Source organism: Eleginops maclovinus, chromosome 20 (genome assembly GCF_036324505.1).
Source record: "Eleginops maclovinus isolate JMC-PN-2008 ecotype Puerto Natales chromosome 20, JC_Emac_rtc_rv5, whole genome shotgun sequence".
Taxonomy (NCBI): domain Eukaryota; kingdom Metazoa; phylum Chordata; class Actinopteri; order Perciformes; family Eleginopidae; genus Eleginops; species Eleginops maclovinus.
In genome coordinates, this window is record NC_086368.1 from 22,700,274 (window position 1) to 22,719,824 (window position 19,551).

A 19,551-nucleotide genomic window follows, 5' to 3' on the forward strand; every position below is an offset into this window, starting at 1 on the left:
ATGTGTTCATCGCTTCGATGATGAGCTTGGTAAATGTGGGGTTGATTTGGATTGCTTTACACACTACTGGGTAGCTTAACCAATAAAAACAATAACAATGATGTATTAGTCCATTTATATTTTGTATTAATAATCTAAATATTCCAAGTAATTATATGGGCAAAATTACTGTAGTAGAGTTAAAAGTACAACATGTGGTCACGTAAAAGTATAAAGTAGCATAATGTGAAAATACTTAAGTACAAGTACCACAATTTATTTCATAAGTGCAGTACTTGAGTAAATGTACTTAGTTATATTCCACCCCTGGAAACACACACACACACACACACACACACACACACACACACACACACACACACACACACACACACACACACACACACACACACACACACACACACACACACACACACACACACACACACACACACACACACACACACAATGTTTGCATGTGCAAATATATGTTTTGTTGTTATTGAAAATGAACACCGCTTGATAAAAAGGGAGGCTATGGCGCATTGGACTAGTGCGTTGATCTTCAACAGGTTCAATCCCCACTGCAGTCAGCATGTCATTGTGTCCTTGGGCATGGAAATCTCTAACTGAATAAAAAATGTCAAACGTGAAAAACATATTACATCAATATACATTTTATTTTTTATTATCTACTCTTCTTAAAGATTTAATAGCTTGTTTTTTTTCAGATGTTTATTTTACAATATCCTCATATTCGTAAAAACATTCATGAGGCATGTATAAAAAAAAACAGGGCATCACCAAGTAGACATAAATCCACACACTTCCTCAGACATATACATAAAAATGTATGCAACTGTCCCTATGTATTTTACACATACATATACACATTTATATATAAAATGCATTTCAAAAGTTTGTCTTTTTTGTTCACTTTGTGGTCGTAATTGGGGTTTCTCTTTTCAATATGTCATTATCATGAAAACTGGAGAAAAGCTCCATGTAGAAAAGGAAATTATGATCGCCTGTGTCAGTCTTTCACAGAAAGACCCGAGGAAGGCAAAGTCGTAACTCAAGCCTACCTTGCCTCTACCAAACAAGGAAAAGAGCAGAATCGCTTGATAAAGACGAAAAAATAAAGTTGTACAACTGTGAAATTAAATGTATGTGCCTGCAGCATCTAACTCCAGTGTAGAGTCAAAACAGTTTCATTAGTTCTCCTTGCAACCTTCCTGATGGGTGGTTAAGAAGACCAGTGAGCTACAACAGATCTTCTCCCAAGTTCCTGTTGAGAAGTCCCAGAAACATGAGGGGGCTCTTCAAGCTATCAATCATATTTGATGGTTATTAACTTGCTACCAAAATTTAAACTTTGTATAAATTCTCATTACAGATCAGCACTTGAACATCATAAGGGACAAATCTGGAGAGCAATCTGGTCAAAAAGAAAAGCAACATAAGCAGAGACAATATATCTTTCAAAAGAAGGAGGTACAAACACCAATGACCAGCTGAATCAAAGGTGACAGGGAAAGGGGAACATAAATAAAAAATAAAGCAAATTAGAATATCAGCAGGGGAATGCCTGTCAAATCACAGTCAAAAAATAAAATATGCTTTTCATGGGATTATTTCCTACCATTGCATTGAGCTATCTTAATGTTTTTCCTTTACATCATCTTAGTGACAACACATGAACACAAAGTCTCATTTTGATTGGCTTCTTTTTTACTTCTCAGTCAGGGGAAAAGAGAAGTTCTTTGTGATTGTTGCGGGACAGGACGGGCTGTTCGGGTTAACATTCTGTATCAAACATCAAACTGCACTCTGGTTGATTTTTGCAAAATGAACTCGTTCTTCAGTCCTCCTTCCCCTCGCCCTCTCTTTTATTGCAGTCCATTTCAGTGAGAGATAGGAACTCTTGGGAGAAAAGAATTCCACAGGTATATCACGAAGACACTGTCTTTTATCATAGAGGAAGCAGCGGTTAACACTATCCTTATGTAAAAAACCAAACCATTCCATATCCTTAACCCAGCGGGTTGAATGTTTTAAAACCATGAGAACCTGTATTACTTTATTCTTAATGTTGGTCTTCTGAGATCCTCTGTGACAGAATTCGCAGTTAATTGTTTGTACATTTTCATATAAAAAAAACGACTGAGGGGGAAGGAGCAACGGAATTATTGGAGGGGCAAGGGAGAGTGTAATGGTGGAAACAAACATTAACATACGCAACAACGATATTCAAAGCCGTGATACTGTGGGGGTGCAAGATCATGCTCCTGAGTCCACGTGTGAGCAAAACAGAGGTGAGCTAGAGGGATACCAAAGACACGGATGTCAACAGACTGGAAGAGGGAGGGGGATGGACGAGGATGTAGTGATAGAGTGATGGAGGACACTGAGAGGCTAGCTCCACAGTCCTGCGTAGTTCCCGTGAAGGCCCGAACAGAGAGGTCCACCGGCTACAAACAGCTTAGTGCCGGAGTCGTCGTAGCAGTGCGTGTACACCGCGTTGGGGAAAGAATGAATGTCCGAGAAGTAACTCCTCCACGTCTCATCGTGATTCTGAGAGTTGGAGACAAGAAAGGGAGGATATTGGTGAGGCTTGAAGGAAGGAAGAGTTATGAAAATGCACAAATGCTATTTGAAAATTATGAATAGCTTTTTAAAGATAAATATGTTTACCAGCCAGCCTTTCCCTGTAGAGAGTTTGAGGATGCCATCTCCTGGGCACTTCCGGTACCCTCCGGCTGGATTCAAAGCGTTCTCCAGGAATCTCTGGGCCCGGATGTCGTAGAAGAGAAGGGAACCCTGGCCAGTGCCCACTGTCACAATGTGCTCGTAGAAACTCACTGAACGGATCCCTGCACACACACACACACACACACAGACAGATGTTTCAATGCAAGCGGTTCTAGGCGTAAGAATAACACCCATAGGCATTGAGAGAAGAGCTAGGTACCATCTTTTTAAAATACAGCTGCAACTTAGTGTATCATGAAAAAGTGTGAATAGGTTTCAGAAGTTGCTTAAACTGAGGAAAGGCAAGTTAAAAAGACAAGTAAACAGCGGTATTTCCTTTGTAAACATCTTCCTGAAGCAGATAAGGGAGGTCAGCTCGTCTCTGCTTATGCTATTAGTTTCTTTTAGAGTTTTACGGATCACTTACCGCTTCCCCGCTCTCGGGAATTGACAGATTTGATGCTGTGTGTAGGCTGCCGTGGATCCAGGAAGGAAACATGTGCCTGAGATCCCACAGCATACACCGACCAGTCCTGTCCGTATGCCAGGCACACATTCTCTTTGGAGTGAGGCAGCTTGGTAGAGAGGATCTAGAGGGATCCACCATTGAATGTTAAATGGGAATCAAGTAAGGATGATGTCAAGCACTTTCATTTTGAGTACAATAGCCAGAAGCTGCTGTCCCTTGATCAGCATTTAAACCACTATGTGGTTGTATTCCTATGGAGAGAGCGATGACCTCTCATAGCTTAACAAGTGAGCTACTGTCTGTATATGAGGTTGCCAAAAGTGACACAGGCAAGTATGGGAGCTAACCGTGTACAATAACCTGCCGAAGTTACTTTTGTAAATTTAAAGAAAATCAAAAAATATTAAAGGATTGTCATATTTTGGTGGGTAACTGATCTCATATTTAAATTGAACTAGCATTAAACAAAAACCAATGTTATTTACAGGAAGCTGCAAGTGCTCTCCGTTAGCTAAATGTATCACTAGATCAGAGTCTTCAGAGGAAATGCATCACATGATTATGAGTCGTTAGCGATGGCCCATTATCATCCTTCTTATAAAGTGTATCTAATCTAATTCTACAGTGGAAAAAACCATCTGCTTGTTGTTATTTTTTAAACCAAATCATAATCATCTTGCTGCGCTGAGCATAGGATGAAGCGACCGTATCCTTTGCAAGATAGTGGAAGAGAAGGAGAATGCGGCGTGAAACACACGGCCAACGGGGCACTTAGACCCTCAGTCTACGTCTGGTGTCACAGACTGCATTATTATTATTAGTCAAACTATGTATTGTAATTTACCTTGCACAAGTTGTGCTCAGCTTTCCAGAGGTGGAAATAACCATCCAAAGACACAGCACCCAGTTCCTGGAAAGTGTAAAAGAAATAAAATCACATGGGAAGACAGATTAATAACTGAAGCTAATGTGTCACTCTCTGGTAACCCACTTTCAAAGACATGCTTCAAAACATCCACTCCTGCATCATATTTCAATCCTCTGCTGGCTTCACGGCATAAAATATTGGCAACTACCAATCTCCAATTTGTCGCTAGCTCAGTTAGCGGTTACAATTGTGACACACGAGTTAACTGTATAACAGTTCACCAGACAAGCAGCAAATGGAAGTAGTGTGTTTAGCCAGATTTTGATTTAGTGGGAGTAAGCAGGACGTGTTTCAACTTAAGTCCAAACCCATTCCTATAAAAACAAATAGGGTGGTAGCCTACAATAGCAAATCCATACATGATAGAAGAAACACTTTTGCTAGCCGGATATAAAGCTAGGCTCAATTAATCTATTTCTCATGTCCTAAGTTTCCTAAAAACTGGAACTGAATATATTAATCATTGTTAGAAATATTTCACTGAAAGTTCATGTGATTTCCAAACATCCTGGTGAACCTTACTTTATGGTTGTTGTTGAAGGCCAGTGCGCGGACTTTACAGTTGTATGGGTTAGTGTACTCCTTCGGGATGTCCTTGAGGGCCCGATGGGAGATGTGGGCGTATGAAGGAACTGCCTCCTCATTCTGACTTCGCTCAGCCTGACTCATTACCTCCTCCGTCACCTCCCACAGGCCCATGGAGCCATCTCGGGACCCTGGGAAATACAAAACACACGATATATTGTAATTACCACCAAAAGGGTTTTTACTAACAGAAAACAATAGTGACAAATAAACCGGACTGTCATCAGGGTATGTAAAGGGCACCGAGTTTGGCATGCATTGCTCACTGCCCAATGCTTACACAGCAGTACTCATTCATACAGGCTAACGTATAGACAACTCACCAGAAACTGCCATGTTGTCACTGATCCACGCAATGGAGAAGATCCAGTCATTGTGACCATCCTGAACAAAAACAGATGGCTACTTTGTTAAAGCAAAACAACAGGTTTTATACAACATTTTTTGAGTTGGGTTGAATTCGCTAATGCTAAAATGGTGGCTGGGAAATATTAACATAAAGTACACATCATTGTAATATTTTTACTGCTCTCTGGTTGATAGTTCAACGAATCAATCAGTCTTCTTTTGGAATATTATCTAGAAAAATAGATTTATTCTGGCCATACCTACTGAAATATCTTTCTAGTACAAGTATCTACCTTTTTGAACCAGAATCTCAATACAAGTGATTCATTCAATACTGACGTTTTTTAAGGGGGATGCAAATAAAACGTTACATGGAGGACGTCCATAAACAGCATATGGAAGAGTGGGAGGCTAATTCCTTTTACTTTACTTAGGAAGGGCTAAGAATTGTTTTTGATATAGTTGTTCAATTAAGTTTCATTCTAAATAATGTAATTCAAATTTCTTCTTTTTATTAGAAGGGTTTACACTTTTGCCTGCTTGTGATGTGTTTACATTTCTGTTTATATTTGCAACTGATGAGTTAACCAACCAATTATTTAGGTAACCACTAACAAACTGACTAAAGATATGATGGAGTAATCAATATTGACTACTACAAACAATAAAAACCTCCTATAAAAAACCCTGTTTACAGCACCTAAACCTTGTGGCTGGAGCACAGATAGTTGATTACAGTTTGAGAGAATATAAACTAAGTAGATGAGAGCTGCCTGAGAGAGGATCAGCATCTCTAAGCCCTAGCAGGATGACAGTACATTCAAGTCAGATCCAACCACTTACATCCCCCACGCACACAGGGTCCAGTGTGGGCAGCTGGTAGATGGCCAGGCTGTTGGGGTTGTCTCCCCCAGTGGCCAGAAGTGTTTTAGAGGGGTTCAATTCGATGGCGTGGATCCCACAGCCCTGCTGGTCCAGTCGGGCACGAGAGCCTCCTGTTGGGTGGTATTGCCGCCCCACCACTGCGCCCTCAACCCCAGAGCCTCCACCACTACACTCCCTGTCCTTTAGCATGGGAATGCGTGTTATTTGCCCCGTCAGGACATCAGCAACAAAAAGCTGCAGGTAAAAGGACAGAAAGATGTTTAGTAAGAATAATACATTCAGGAGTCTAAACAAAGAACACAACCCGAGCCAGGTGTAAGTGTCTATGTGTCCAGTATTTAAATAAAACATTTGAGAAACAACTTTCGTTTTTAGAAAAATGCCTGCTGATACTAAATGATAGAATGTTAGATGTAGGCCTGGTTATTTCCGGGAAACCAAGGCAACATAATTAGAAATAAACAAGGACTGAATGTTGTTGTCATCAAACTGGAAATACTTATCCACATCAGGAAATTCTGTCATGTTTAACTTAACTAAAAATATTAATTTGGAGGCACACCTCAACTTTTCATCCCTGCACAAGGAAACACTGCCGACTTTTGTGATGTATTACTGAATCAAATCAATAAAGCAATTTGACAGATTGAGAGCTACATCAGCTGTTCATTATTTTACACTCATATCAACATTTAGACACAACCTCGGTTAAGGTGTTTCAATCACCAGAGGAATGCCTTTCTCTGTTGGTCATCAAATCATTTGAATGCATCACTGAATAAGCGATGAATTATTGGAATATTAATATCAAATGTTTGAAATGTATGGGTATGTCTAACCATTAAATTCAAGTTAGGAAAACTATGACATCTCACCGTGTTGCACTTGGTCCCACACACCACCTGCCTGTGGTTGAGCCACTGCGATGCGAACACCTTGTTGAGTCGCCCCAGGGAGAACTCCCTCTCCTTCAGGATGCCGGGAAGCCTACCGGCTGCAAAGCCTCGGAGGCTCCGCTGGAGCCGCACTTCATGCTGCTGCTGAGGTCTGAACTCCCGCCCCCGGAGGGCACATACCACCGAGCGCCGACTGCACCACCACTGCTGGGCATGACGTGATGAACAAGAAACACGGCTCCGCTTGTGTGGTGCTTGACACCAGCCCAGCTAAGGAAAGAGGGAGGGGGAAAGATTCATTTTGTGATATTTTCGTATAGCAAGCATAACTTAAGTAAGTCAAAATACTCAGGCTATTGTTTTCTAATTACAACTTGGAAAGAGTTAGACTATGTACCAGTTAAATAATGATATTAAAAATAATAATGAAATCAATCTTATTTTATAACAATTGGCAAATATCCTGGTTTCATTTTCACAAGCTGTCTGTACTGAGCCGTGCCCATCCCCCAGAGGGGCACATATCTATTCATTACTGCTACAGGTTTAACAGCCGTAGTGGATCATGGGAGAATTACAACAGAAACGCAGACAGTGGCATTTGATCAGGACGGGTCAATGCAGGCGTTGCGTAAACTAAAGTGCTGAATATGATCTTACGCAGGTTGGCCAACATTATTGGTTGTCTGTCACAGAGGCTCAGATAGCACCTGTTGTTGGTGATTTGACCTCAGAAGACCTACTGACCCCATTATCTCTGGCCAGGAATACAAAAAAATATATTTCACACACACCAGCAAAAAGTATATAGCAGGATCACCACAGGTACAACAGTCACACTGAGCATCCCCTCAAATTGGCTGGTTGCTAAGCCTGTTGTGGAAATGGAAAATAACGAAACCTGCCCTGTGTATTTAAAGCTATTCACCTAAAACTTTGGGTCACACCACATTTGCAAAATAAAAATCAACTGGACTGTGCTGGTGTATCATTTTGCTTTAATTTTATAGAGATATTTAAGTAGACAACAAGAGCTAATAACCCTTTTCCTACTGCCAAAATGATAACGAAATATTTTCTAGGAATCATTTTAAAGAAAGATCAGAATCATGGCATTTGTCAATAATCAGATGGATGACTTTTCCTTCATTTTGAAGCTGAGTAATCAATTGTTTGCAAATATCTAGAAGACCATGACCTACATGACCCGATAACAGAGATATACACCAGTGGATTTGTCAGGCATCTTGTAAATACAAAAATAAAAAATCTACAAAAGAATATTCTATGTTCTAAACATTTTGATGCTCACACAGAAACTTCCAGGAGCATATGAACGTACATCACAACAAATTAAACATTTTACTGATGATCTTTAATTGTCTTATGCTGGCCTTGATATACATACCCAATACAAGTTGTGAAACATTACTGGGCAACAACACAAGAAGTAATTACATGTTCCCTGGATCTAAAAAGGAATTGGTGGCCCTATTTGCCATTGTCTTTTCCCTTGTGGTATCCAGTAGTTGTGTCTGATGTGAGAGATTAATTTAATAGGAAATAACAAGTCTGTTGATATGGATGAGGTTAAACTAAAAGGAGGAGAAATTCCCAGTAATGATGACATGCAGTGTAGAAACAGACGATTCTTTAGTATCATTAATGGATGTAATACTGCCAACCAGTTTCAAAGTCAAAGCATATTCATATGCAGAATACGTGATTGTCAGTTACATTTACATACAATGGGTATTTGTCTTCGGCACTGGCAAACAAGATCAAATGACACTCACCATGCATGAGAACTCACTGTCCCATGGTTTTAGTTTTCTCCCTCTCCATAACCATGAACAATTTGTAATTCAGCCACTTTGTACATCTGCAGTTTATATACTATCCTATGTATATTTGTGTGTCTGCTCTGGAGTATAGATCTATAATCTTTCTTTTATTTTATAGATAATTTTAATGAATCCGGAATAACTTATATTATTTGTGATTTTATTATGGTTATACTCTATTCCATCTTTCAAATATTGTGATGCCTGAACGCAAGAATTTCCCAATTTGGGATCAATAAAGTAGCTGTTACCTATATTTCTGTTAGCTCTTCCACTGGCTTGGGTCCATTAAAATATCAGTTGTATTCAAAATAAATAATTTACCATACATTAAAATTAGGTGATGGTCTTGGTGACACACTGTCCTAAAAAGGATCCTTGAGGCTTGAAAAGGGGGCTCAGATTGTATTTTGTCAACAGCTGGGCTCAGGACTGATGGTATAGGGAAGATGTTAATGCTGGTGATGAATGTTGTCTTTCAATTCAGCAGAGGTCAATTCTACCGGCTGTTTGGGACAATCTGGTAGATCAACGTTTGGTTGGTTTGCATGTAAGTAAGCGATGAAAGCTAACGTTTCCGCTAACGTAAACAGTGGCTCAATAGCTAAAGCTATGCCTAATAATAGAATACTAGACAAATATGTCTTTAGAGACAAATCAAGCTAGTCTGCATGGTGACTAAAAGGTGACAAGAGATTACTCCAACATGACAAGTGACTGTCAATGTTATCCATCAAGCAAAGTGTTATGTAAGCGTGATTACAATTAAATAATAGCCAAAATAAGATGAGGTAGCTAGCCCTTTAGCTAACGCTGATAACAGACTGCCGTTGGATAACACCAAACACCATGCTAACAGTAGCCACGTTCAAATAGAAATGCATTGTATTATTGTTTAAACAAAACCAATATGTGTCGGTTTAATGAATGGTTTGTCCCTGATTTCAGATAAAATATAGCAGTTACTGTGTAAATGTCATCAATAGCCTACGACATGGTTTATGAGCTAAACCTGGCTAGCCCATCGCTAGTTAGCATGCTAACATAACTGACAAGCGTTAGCTAGCTAATCTGGATCTGCACCGGTTTCCGCCTACCTGTTGTTGGTCCTTGGGCTCTCCTGCCTTTCTTTTCCTGCTAACTGTTTTTCTCGCCATAATCTGATACACACAGCTCCCTCACCCACATGGAGGGTAAAAGCGACGCTGGACACTGGATCATATAATGGCGATATGCTGTTACGTTGTTTGGCCCTCGCTGGCTGCGTCCGACGACGAGCAAGGGCGATCACATATGGGAGGTTGGTGAGCCGCAGGTTGAGATTGTCGTTGTTTTACTATCAATAGCTTGCCTCCTAGACTCCCAAATAAGACTACAATCTGGCTGTACTCGGTTTTCAGTAAAGATAACGTCGCCAGCTTCAGCCAGAGGGTACACACTCTCCTTTTTCCTGCCAAGTCGCGTCAGCAACCGCGAAAGCATTGAGGAGCGCGCAGCCGCACTCAAATTAAACATCAACAAAAACAAGGTCGTACTTAAAAGCAAGCGTCGTGCGTGCTCGTTCACGCTAACTGCGTAACCTGATTGATCATGTGATTCGGTTTTCACTGTCTATGGGGCTTCAATGGTTTTCCCTGTGATTTAAAAGGACACATTATTTTGTGTTCAGTAAAACATAGATACACTATTTTTTTATTTATAGTACATTTAGACAATTTAACCTATATTATCAAGTAAGTGTTATATGAATATATATGTATTTATTAATAGTAAGCGTTTATTTTTTTAATTAAATATTACGTCATATATAAATGTAACACAATCTTGAGCTATATCACGTTTGTGCGATTGTATGATATAGCTGTCAGGTTAAAAAATAAAAATGTATTTGGGCTGTGTTTTGTCTATTATTTGTGACAAATCCCATGTGAACATTGAGGACGAATAGAAGCTGTCACATCAGTCTCAGTTTAAAGAAAACACATCTTAATCTTAATAGAATGAGTTACCCTTACCAGATTTTTCTGAAGGTGGCCATTATTAGCATGAGCACGAAAACATAGTTAAAAAGGAAATAAACAAACTCATTGGACTTAAATTTCAAACTCAGATCAGTTACCAGACGTTATACTTTGTAACTTTGTAATCTTCTCCGTTTTCTTGAACCCTGGTGAGCTCAGGCAGACCAGATATGGCCTATATTCTGAAACATAAATGACTTGTTTTCTGCTGACTAAGCCACACAGCTAGATGTTTCTAGTTGCCACTGACAACAACTGGAGAGACCTGTATTGTTGATGTAAACTGAAAAAAGAGAATACTTTCCTACCAGTTCATCAGAAGACATTTTAGATGTGTTGTCATGAAGCTGGTGGTCATACTTGAGAACATAACCAAAATCCAATTAAGCTCAAAAAGTAACAACAGTGACGATCTCACCACTGGAAAGATGTGCACATTTAATTGTGAAAATGTTTCCAAATCATCCAAGAGGAAATTAAACATTTCGAAAATCACATTTCAGGAGCTTGGGAAATAACACTCAACTCAGCCACCTCTTTTATTACCATTATGATATTTCAACGTCCATTAGATTTATAAGCATGTCATGTTCAATTATGCTGTAGCTTAGAGGTGGATCGGATATAAAAACCCCTTGAATATGAGGCCCCAGTTGCTTTTCATCACTAGGACATCATAACAGAAACGGGTGGAGGCATTGCTGGCGGAGGTCCACAACCTGCTCTACTGCATTCACTCCAACTGTGTGGCCGTCAGAGGAGAGGCAAGTGGACATAAACTTACTTTGTACAAGACTAAGGAAATCACGCTTTATTTATGTAGGGCGATAATAATACCACTTATGTGTTTGTCTGTAGTGTGTGAACCTTTCTTCTTATCACAGTAAATGAAGAAACAAAACTAGATGAAAATACTTATGTCGATCACGTCAACCTCGTTTCAAGACAAAGACGCTGATACCAGATCCAACATGACACATTGCATTGTCATGTTGATGCCTGCACCCACTATTGTCCTATTGGAAAATGGATTGAAAGGACATGTTTATGATGATATTTCGATATCCTCACAAAGATTTATTTCCTGAAACCCTTTGCTAACTCGTTTGATTAGAATGGTAAATTAAGTGGTGAATAGAGAGTCTATATTGGGAATAAACGGCACTATATTTAGATTGGTCAAACCGGGGGTTGTTCTGAAATACATTTGTGGTACATACAATTTGTTTTTCAGCTGTGAATCTTAAGACAAAGTACTGGACCCGCCCCAAGCAAAGTTTCCTTTTGTTTAAGCCCTTAATCTGTCACCACGCCTCAAACAATCCCCATCAGGACAACAGAGCTCCTTATTATGGAAACGTCTCCCATCTTGGCCGTTGGTGCAACAGAGCAGACACGCTTTTTACTTATCATTGAACTAAAAAAAGAGGATCTTGACCTTTTTTTTTTAAAACAATTACACCCAATTAACAAGTGGAACTTTCCATGTAAGACTGTGGAAATGGCAACACACCTAAAATCAAGATAAACACTCCTATCATATTACACAAGAGAAAAGAAAGTGGATGTGTCAACAAATCATGTGGGATTCAATTTTGTTGCAGATGAATAAACGATGGGGACCAAAATCAAACCTTTTTCTACCATCATCCAAATGTCCAGCAAGGCTTGTAGACCATTCCTCATTCCTCCAACAATTTCTTGAGGCTCAAAGCTCCAGTCGACAGTCACTCAATATGAAATGTCTCTATTGCACTGTGGTGTAGTTGCAAAAACAACCCTCTCACATTTTGTTTCTTTTTTTAAACCACTCACTCTTTTCCAGTCTTTTAACAGAAGTCAGTTAAAAGTGAGTTAACATATGTTACATTATCATAGCAAACTGTCATTGTAAATGAAAGTATCAGTGAACTATTTAAATAAGTCGATAATTATGAAACACGTGCGCCTGTGCAGTATGTGACACATCAGTGCCAGTGGATTATTGGATATTTCTTATTATTTCCTACAGAGGAATGTTCCCAATTTCTCCTCACCCTCTAACAGGTCATTCCAGTGCAGGTCAAAGAGCGAACTGGGGTAGAAGTATCTCTTCTTCTGAGTTATAGTGACATAAATGTCTAATATGCAGTTCGTAAAACAGAAATCAAAGACATGAAAAAAAGCGCCCAAATGAACAGAAAAACACATGAATGCGTGAAAGAGTAGAACAGAAGTAGGGCACCAGAGCAGAGAGGGCACTTCTTGAGTCAGTTATCTGCCAGGTGACTGGGCTTTTTTTTAATCTTAGTCTTTTTTTTAACTTTAAATGTACGTTCAGTTAAAGAGAGCTTCTTCAAGCACCCCCCAAATCACCGCCACCATGTACTAAGTCTGCACAGAGCAGTGGAAGATGGCAGCTTAGTTGTTTGGGAGTTTTAAGAGTTTAAACGGGTCTGTAATGTGCTCAGTCTGTCACCGGGTCCTCTTAGGGTCCTTTGCAATCGAAAGACTGCGGCCCAATTCTTCCAGTTTCTCCTTTAGAGCTCAGTCATTCCTCCCATTCTTGAATACCCTCGCAGTACAAAATCCTTGAACCTAACGCCGATGACTTCTTAGAAAAATTAACACCACCATAAAAGCATTGTTACCCCCCTCCACTCTAGGCACACAGTCTTTAAGAAGTGCTGAGACACGATACGTTTTTAGCACAGAGAGAAATACAACTGTCTCCCAGCTGTCCCTTCCACAGCCAAGGCGAAGGGCAGGGCATGGTGTGATGTGGCGGCAGAAGGAAAAGGGCTGTGTTGGGCAGTAGCGGGAGGCAAGGCCCTGGTCCGGGCTTTGGTTGGCTGTTGGCTGTTAGCTTAGCTCAGCTAGCGGCAGCCCGAGCCATCAGGTCCTCTAGGGCCTTGTCCTGGTCGTTGTTGTGAACCAGCAGCACCTCTTTGATGGCGTCACGCTGAAATCCCATCTCGCCAAACCTCGACATGAGCTCAAGGAACTGCAAGGCCTAGAAAGGAGGAAGAAAATAAATAAAACTATGATAGATTATATAATGTAATAGGTAGACATTAAAGATGTGATGTAGAGATATTGCTCACAAAGGAACATACAGTGTTTTCTAACCCTTCTAACCACAATGAATGTTTCTAAAGGGCAGATTGTACAAACCTTTTCCTCTGAGCATTGGTACATCTCTAAACATTCCTCCACTGCACTTGAATCGAAGCCCCGCTCACACAGACGCCCATGGACAAACATGTAATCCAGTACCTTAGACAAACAATAAATAGATGTTCATTATTTATATGCTTTGAAAAGCATGCTGTATATGAGGCTTGAATTCCACGTAACACAAAAGGTTTTATTTTGAGAAAATAAATAATTAATATTAAGTAATAGTAATGTTTGGTATGGTTTATTTATTGTTGTCTTTAAAGTGTTTGTGCTCTGCATCTTATAATATCTCATTGTGATGCCTTCATCATTTAAAACCAGTCTGATACAAATCCAATCTGACATACGTACTCCAGAACCTGTGATGAAACAACTTTATTTGAATGTGAAGGATATTTTTACAGATGTTCTGCACTGATGCTTCATTGAACATAATTACACAAATGCACAAACAATCCACATATTGAATAACAGTGAATGTGCTATGAATCCAGATTGCTGCGCCACGGGGCGGGTTGAGGTCGCACCTGCTCCACGTTCTGCCCTTGTCTCTGCATGGCCCGTAAGACGCCCTCGTAAGAGTAGCCCATGCCCACGAGTGTTTCCACACACTGACGCTCGCTCGGGGTCATGCTGAGCAGGGCCCCGCCGCACGGGAGACCGGCAGTTCCTGACCCTGGGTTGACCTGGAGTAAAACATATGAATTAAGGTCAATAAGGTTCCTGACGTTCCTTATTTACCATCACTGGTTGATCTACACGAGGGCTGCACCATAAATTGAACATTAGGTGTGTAAGTGCTACCTATTTTGCCAAGTCCTCACCATTCATATACAACCATTGTCCAGAAATGTTTTGTTACTCAGGCAAAAAGTTTTTAATCTAGCCTTTTAATTTTATTCTAAAAAGCGCTGCATATCGATGCATTTAACCTGAAAAACAGGCAGAATTAAGACGTATTTTTTCATGTTGTAGAAAATGAAAAAAATGTGCAAAGTGAGTTTTTTTGTGCAGCCCTAGTTTGTACATCAGCAAAAATGCAGCACGTAAAGTGAAATCCGTGCTGTTTTTTCGGAAAGGGAAAGCAAAAAAAACCAGTTTGACGCTAAAATCAAGCAATAATCATAATAATTAACTGGGATCTTGATATTGATAAAAATATAATGTTGCTATAATTGTGCAGACCTAATCTACAGCTGTATCTGTGCTGCACAATATGAGTCCTCTATGCAGTATGTTATCTCATGCTCACCGGTTTTGGTGCACTAATCTTGGTGCGGATGGTTGGCTCAGGAGCAACGATAACTTGGGTGTGTGGTACGGCGGGCGGGCTGCCGTTGGGTAGGTTCTGTCGGGGAACAGGGGTGGGTGCAGTGTTGGGGTTGTACCTCACTGGCTCTGGGTCACCAGAGTCAGAAAGTTTTGGGAAAGTGAGAGAGCGTATGTTACAGGGCCGATCGTCTGTTTCGAAACTCGTTCTCCCAGGGTGCCCCACTCTGTCCATGTCCAGCAAGGCCACCAACCCATTAGGTTTATGGGTGAAGCTGGGTTTGGATGTGATGCTGGTGTTAGTGATTGGGGGAGGCGGGCTGTTTCCACGTGACCCTGTCTGGGACACCTCTGGTGGGGAAACAGAGGCAGGAGGTTGAGGTTGTGGCTGGCTCTGGAGGATGGTCCTGAGCTCCTCCCTATCGTCCAAAGTTTTGAGCTCTAGCTTGTCAAAGGGGTCCTCCTCCCGCTCAAAGTCAGCTAGGTTGAGTCTGTGAAGCTGAGGAATGCTAGGCTGGGATTTCCTGGGGCCAAGGCTCGAGGCAGGCATTGGGGTAAGGATGGCGTTGTGGCTGAATCCCGCCAGGACAGGGTTCAACGCTGGTGGTAAAAGGTCCTGGTCCTCTGCAGCGGGCCGGCGTTTCTTGCCTCCACCGCCATCCATGTCCTGTGCTGCGCACTCCTTGCGCTCCGCCTCCTGCTTGGCGGCGGCCTCTGCTGCTCTGGCTTCTGCTGCTCGGGCCTCAGCAAGTTCAACCCCCCAGCGCACACTTCGCCTCTCCAGAGAGAAGTCGAACTGTTGAGATCACAGAAAGAGGAGGGAGAGGGGCAAGGATGGCACAGAGTGAGTATAAGAGTCACAAGGCAACAAAAATAATATTTACAATATAATTATCAATTATAAAACTGAGGTTAAGTTTCATTTCCAACAGTAATGGCAGTTCTCAATTATGCTTAACACTTAGAAAGAAACTGAATTCCCTTCTGGTACTATTTTTGGTTCCCAGCATGACAAACATTTGGATAAAAACATAACACTGGACATTACAGCCTATAATAATAACAATGACGGTCAGCACAATAGCTACAGCCTAGTTGTTATCAATGGAAAACTTAAGTCCCAGTCCCTGCTGACAGGGCAATACACAATTTCTATAAGAAATAAGGAGGTAAAATAACGCTCCCATTCTTGAATGGTTTAGATAGAATAAGATAAAATAGAATGTGAAATCAAATACTGTAGAGAAGAATAAAAACATGATATACTGTAAAAGTATGTGGATGCCTCGAAGCATTTCACTGCAGCTTCAGCTAACACAAAAATGAACATATTTCCTGAGCCTGACTAACCTGTGAGTCCGCCAGCATAGAGTCGCAGTCTGGGAGACAGAAGCCCACAGGCAGGCCCACTTTGGCTGGGCAGCGGAATTTATCATTGATCTTGAAGGGAACTTCATCAAGGTAGCTGATGGGTCCTGGAAACAAAAACAAACACACATAGTAAGCATATATTAGAAAATGAGACAGTGCACCTATAGGCACCAGCAGATGTTGAAGCAACATTTCAGTCACAACAGTCAAAGAGTGAAAAAAGATTAAAATTAAGTCCTCACCATTGTTGTATGCATCTGATGCAGACTTCCTCGCAGCCATTTAGAGACTGAAAACAGACACGAGAATGCCAGGTGTTAAGTTAGTGAACACTGGGAGTGACATTTATATTTTAAATGTATGTGTATAATGTGTATGTTAATATTTACATAGCAAGCGAGTGTATCTTGGAAAAACAAACCATGCTTAAACACTGTAATGTATTTGACATGTATTTGGTCCTGTATAACAGAAGCAATGCATACTGACACTTCTGTACATGGTAGTGCAAATTTGGTCTAATATGATTCACTTGCACCGCTTTGCCTCTCAATTCAAATAATCCTGTTATTTGGTCATGCTGAGCAACAATGGCTGACATTATGAACACAGAGAAGCCTCTTTTTTCACATCGGCTGAACACAGTACTCTGATCTGGCTTTGACTGATGTTCAGTTGGAAAACTGATAGACTTGATCCTATTACACAGCTACACGGCCAAGGGCTGAATGTTAGTAAAGAAATCACTTCAAGTTTCAATTAGATGCATTTAACATAAACACTGAACTGACATATGATCGCTCTTTGCTTGCTCATTTGATCGGATAAATACGAAATATCTGATTATTCACACAAGGAAACCCAACCAGCACAAAATGGCATTTAGACAAAGGAAATGAATGGCTGGCTGGTGAAGAAGTTTGAACATCTAGCATACCAACGACAGACGGATCGTTTTCTTAGATGACTGCGGCGGGATGACCGCATTGGTCTGTGTCTACTGGACATGTAGGTGGGCAGGAGTCACTTATACATTAACCATTAGAAACGTATAAACAAATAGTATACAGCTGGATGCTCTTTTACAGTTAATGCATTCTGCAGTAGTGTATTTTTTAATTATTCACTAAAAAGAGTCTGAAATTGAAAGTCTAAGGACCCTAACATATGGCTGTGGGATTTATTCACACAGCCTTCTGTTCTGCATTTTTTTTTCATTTCTGTAAAAACCACTCTAGAAATTGAATGTATTATTACAAATTATTATTATTATTATTATTATTATTATTATTATCCAGTTAAAGACTATCCCACTACCCAGCCTATTCATAGCTGTTATCCTATCACAGCAAGATAAGAAATGTACAATGAAAATCAGTCGGACAAAAGAAGGACTCTTCATTTACATCAATGATGCTTGGTGCTCAAAGGTCAAAGTTAATGGACAATATTTACCTGATGTCGAAATGTTAAGATGTTGGGGACATTATCTGCCCAAATAATCTGCCTTTTTGTTGCTACAGTTATTCTTCTAGATGCAAATTTTTAAAGACTGACCTACTATTAGGCCGTGTGTACGGTGTAGCATAAACCGACAACAATAGCATTATGTTGTGCAACCCTGCGTTGTGGAAAATAAGCTACATACAATCCAAGTATTGGACATAAGCCCTGTTATCAGTCTATCACTGCTGGAGATATTGATGCATTAAGTACTGAAAAAATACAAAATAACCTACAGTACACAGCAGTCTGTTATAAAAAACTGCCATCTCCTGCTTAATATTAACCAGATGTGCTGAGCTGCACACATGTGAACAACTGGCTTTAATTAAAAACAGGCAGGTTACTTGTACTACACTCACATTGGAGCCACCCACCGTCGATTAGACCCAGTTTCTAGTTTAGTCATCATACTTGGCACTAGAATAAATCTCTCTAATCATGAATGACCATGCAAATAGGCCACACGTGATCAAGAGGTGTCTTGTGATCGGTGGGGATTTCTATTATCAGATTTCTTAAAATGGTAATATGACTTGTATTTAGTAGTTACCCTATTGTTAGTTTCGTATAGTACAGTAAGGAATACTATTATGTCACACCCCTCCAACACAAGTTTCTATTCTGCGTAGCTTTTTTTCACAACTAAGTACTCACGGAACTCAGTGTATAGTTGGGTTATTATTAATGTTTCGCATATCAGTAACAACCAAAACAGTACAGGACAACTCGCCAAGGTAGTCTAGCTATGGTAGTTTATTAAGCGTCTGAACTGCTTCTAACTTTAAAACAATAACGAAATCATCGTAGTTAGGACTGTTCAACCTCAGGCAAGTTTACGGTAAAATTGTAATCGTCAAGACTCCCACTTGTCACATATCACTAGCAGATGCATTAAGGAACGTTTACATATATTTTATTCCCTGGTGTTATTTAGCTAAGTTATGACACTGTTAATTAGCAACAAGCTAAGCTATTATTATCTTTGGTCACTCTTAGCTCACGAACAGCTAATACACAGTGACAGTTTAGGAAACAAGTCACCGTTGGGTGTCATTATTTTGTATTGTTGGGAAATTAATAATAATTGACAAACACCACTAGCTGCTGGCTAATGTTTTTGAGGAAAAGCTAGGCTTCATGCTAATACGCGTAGCTTCGCCAGTGGCCTGTCTGTAGTGTTGTGTGTCTGGGTACGACAGACCGCTGTCTCTGCTGACACCGCCCCTGAAACAAAACTCAGCTCACATATAAAGCACAGACTCCTCTCACCTGTATCTGCTCCGTCTTCTTTTTTTAACGAAATGTAGACGACGTGTTGTCGAGGTGGCACTCAAATGTAAACTATGCTCCGGGAGAGTTTTATTTTAACTGGAATCTCTTTCCTGCTTCAGCGTGGGACGCCATCTTGATTTGTCAAGCTTCCTTCTACTGGTTCCTGTCTGACGTCACTCACCTACATGATGTCACAACATCACATCCAGCTGTGTGACTGGCATGGTGAGTGGTGTCAGCATACTGAGGTGTTAAAAAAAAGAAAGGT

General features: G+C 40.4%; 2 protein-coding genes across 2 annotated transcripts; both read right to left on the reverse strand.

The window, feature by feature from the left end:
* Positions 1-640: 640 nt before the first annotated feature.
* Positions 641-10,968, reverse strand: dcaf12 (DDB1 and CUL4 associated factor 12). The gene is made up of 9 exons (XM_063910038.1): positions 9,783-10,968; positions 6,821-7,111; positions 5,904-6,179; positions 5,036-5,096; positions 4,650-4,843; positions 4,044-4,109; positions 3,158-3,320; positions 2,674-2,852; positions 641-2,553 (listed from the first exon to the last, which is right to left on the reverse strand). Exons 1-9 carry the CDS (start codon positions 9,840-9,842, stop codon positions 2,395-2,397), a joined length of 1,449 nt encoding a protein of 482 aa, XP_063766108.1. The 5' UTR covers positions 9,843-10,968; the 3' UTR covers positions 641-2,394.
* Positions 10,969-11,103: 135 nt separating this feature from the next.
* On the reverse strand, positions 11,104-19,468 carry ubap1 (ubiquitin associated protein 1). Its single transcript, XM_063910039.1, has 7 exons — positions 19,281-19,468; positions 16,748-16,794; positions 16,485-16,609; positions 15,118-15,930; positions 14,393-14,551; positions 13,860-13,961; positions 11,104-13,698 (listed from the first exon to the last, which is right to left on the reverse strand). Exons 2-7 carry the CDS (start codon positions 16,785-16,787, stop codon positions 13,558-13,560), a joined length of 1,380 nt encoding a protein of 459 aa, XP_063766109.1. The 5' UTR covers positions 16,788-16,794; positions 19,281-19,468; the 3' UTR covers positions 11,104-13,557.
* Positions 19,469-19,551: the final 83 nt, after the last annotated feature.

Excerpts from the sequence above, each read along its gene's own strand:
- dcaf12 (XM_063910038.1), bottom strand. The coding sequence starts at position 9,842 with ATGGCGAGAAAAACAGTTAGCAGGAAAAGAAAGGCAGGAGAGCCCAAG. Across the intron at positions 6,180-6,820 it reads GTGGGACCAAGTGCAACACG|CTTTTTGTTGCTGATGTCCT; the intron begins GTGAGATGTCAT and ends TTTTACCTGCAG. Across the intron at positions 2,853-3,157 it reads TTCCCGAGAGCGGGGAAGCG|GGATCCGTTCAGTGAGTTTC; the intron begins GTAAGTGATCCG and ends GTGTGTGTGCAG.
- ubap1 (XM_063910039.1), bottom strand. The coding sequence starts at position 16,787 with ATGGCTGCGAGGAAGTCTGCATCAGATGCATACAACAATG. Across the intron at positions 16,610-16,747 it reads ATCAGATGCATACAACAATG|GACCCATCAGCTACCTTGAT; the intron begins GTGAGGACTTAA and ends TTTTGTTTCCAG. Across the intron at positions 15,931-16,484 it reads CTATGCTGGCGGACTCACAG|TTCGACTTCTCTCTGGAGAG; the intron begins GTTAGTCAGGCT and ends TGATCTCAACAG.